General features: G+C 64.1%; 1 protein-coding gene across 1 annotated transcript in view; it reads right to left on the bottom strand.

The window, feature by feature from the left end:
- Window positions 1-273, bottom strand: part of PCSK9 (proprotein convertase subtilisin/kexin type 9) — a gene marked incomplete at its 5' end in the record, with an annotated part of 3,949 nt that overhangs the window by 1,540 nt on the left and 2,136 nt on the right. The window contains 1 exon segment of the mRNA XM_029085765.1: window positions 11-254. Coding sequence (XP_028941598.1) covers window positions 11-254 — 244 coding nt within the window.

A 273-nucleotide genomic window follows, 5' to 3' on the forward strand; every position in this document is an offset into this window, starting at 1 on the left:
GCAGCCGAGCCCCGCGGTGGGGCGTCTGGAGCCGCTGCTCCTCAGGGAACCACGTTGTGTCCATGACGTTCTTGGTGGCAAAGTGCAGGAGGCGCTGCCGGAGCTCGGCGAGGCTCAGCTGGGGCTCAGCGCTGAGCAGCATGGCCACAATGCCTGCCAGGAGCCCAGGGGCTGTGGTGAGAAGCAGGGGCCACCTACACACAGCCCACTCAAGCAATGCAACTCCAGACAGACAAGAGAAGGAATCACTGCAGCCTGTCTTGGGGGAACAGG

The sequence above is a fragment of the Antrostomus carolinensis genome, unplaced genomic scaffold, assembly GCF_000700745.2.
Source record: "Antrostomus carolinensis isolate BGI_N321 unplaced genomic scaffold, ASM70074v2 scaffold9397, whole genome shotgun sequence".
Taxonomy (NCBI): Eukaryota; Metazoa; Chordata; class Aves; order Caprimulgiformes; family Caprimulgidae; genus Antrostomus; species Antrostomus carolinensis.